This window comes from Mastomys coucha, unplaced genomic scaffold (genome assembly GCF_008632895.1).
Source record: "Mastomys coucha isolate ucsf_1 unplaced genomic scaffold, UCSF_Mcou_1 pScaffold9, whole genome shotgun sequence".
NCBI classification, from domain to species: domain Eukaryota; kingdom Metazoa; phylum Chordata; class Mammalia; order Rodentia; family Muridae; genus Mastomys; species Mastomys coucha.
Window position 1 is genome coordinate 89,726,861 of NW_022196915.1, and position 1,359 is coordinate 89,728,219.

The 1,359-nt window shown below is 46.4% G+C and overlaps 1 protein-coding gene across 2 annotated transcripts in view; it reads right to left on the reverse strand.

Moving 5' to 3' along the window:
- Obi1 (ORC ubiquitin ligase 1) overlaps positions 1-1,359 on the reverse strand; it is a 44,046-nt gene that overhangs the window by 915 nt on the left and 41,772 nt on the right. For both annotated transcript variants that reach the window (XM_031361228.1, XM_031361229.1), the window contains exon 7: positions 38-717. In XM_031361228.1, the coding sequence (XP_031217088.1) occupies positions 38-717 (680 nt within the window). The remainder of the gene's footprint in view (positions 1-37; positions 718-1,359) is intronic.

Below are 1,359 nucleotides of genomic sequence, written 5' to 3' on the forward strand. Positions count from 1 at the left end.
TCTTGTAACTTGTCAGGTTCCTCAAGAAACTCCCTGCCTTGAGGTGACTTTGAGGACCCCTCCAACTCTACCAATTTAAAACCGTTATTACAAGGGCTATTGCTGTTGTCAGACTCTGACATCATGGAATCCAGCTCAGAGATTTTGTCAAAGTAAGCAGCATCCATGGATGCCTCACTGGATGTTCTTGTTCGATTCATTTCGAGGAAGCGAATACAACTCAGTCTCTTGGACAAGCATGATCCTGACTTCTCGCTCAATTTTGAAGGTATTTCCCCAACAGAATTTGCTATTGTATTCCCCTCTGAACTGTCAAACTCCAAGCTCTGGGCATAGCTTGTGGAGCAACAATCCCAAAACCTTGCCTTCGAGGAAGCAAAACACTCTGGTTTCTTTTCACTTTCCCTTCTATCATCCTCTGAAGAATGGTTATTACAGGCATTTGGAGAATCACAGAAATCATCAAATACCAGTTTTCTGAGATGGTTTGCGTGCTTCTTGGAGCTCCCTGCTTTGATCACAGGGTTCTCTCTGTTCTCTGGGGTGCTCAGCTGAAGGCAGCTAAGTGACAAGGGAGTGCAGGCAGCCGGGAGACCATAAAGCTCTTCCTCTTTGTAAGGTGCACAGTCACTTGGCTTGCTGCCCCACTCTCTTTCCACATAAGTCTCCATTGGAGTCCCTCTCACACCCAGCTGTGGCTCTGTAGGCTGGGCGTATCTGTCTTTGTTTTGGGGACAGTTTGGTTCAGTCCTGCTGGTGCTCTCCTTGTGTCAGCTAGTCTGCTGCTAGAAGGTGTGGACAGGTGAGAAGCACTGGCTGAGCCAGCCTGCTTCCTGCCATTGTCACTCTGATTCTGTGGTGGTACAACCTCATCGCTGCCACTGGGCCCCTTGGCATCTGCTGAGGGTGCACTCTGGCAGAGGGCATCCATATCTTCCTTCGCCTCCTCTGAGTGTTTCAGGTGTGCTACCTGAGACTCTAGTTCCTCTATATATTTATCGCTGCGTTCTAGAGCTTTCTTGAGGCAATTGGTTTCACGTTCATACTGTTCTACTTTGGACTGAAGAGCAGCAACTGTAAACCTTCCAAACTTTTGGGGAGATCTGTTGTCAACTTCTGCCTTCAGCCGTAGATTCTCCCTCAACAGGCCACCATTTTCCAACTTCAATTTTTTATTTGCCTCTTTTAACTTATCCACATCATCTTTTACTTTTTCATATATTTTGTTAGCTGTTCTCAACTTTTTCTTCCACTCTACTACTGCTTCCGGGTCACTTTTACTTGAATTATTGGCCATTGGGTGTTTGTCTTCGTTTTGACTGCCCTGCATCAAAGCTAATGGATCCAGAATGGTCTTGA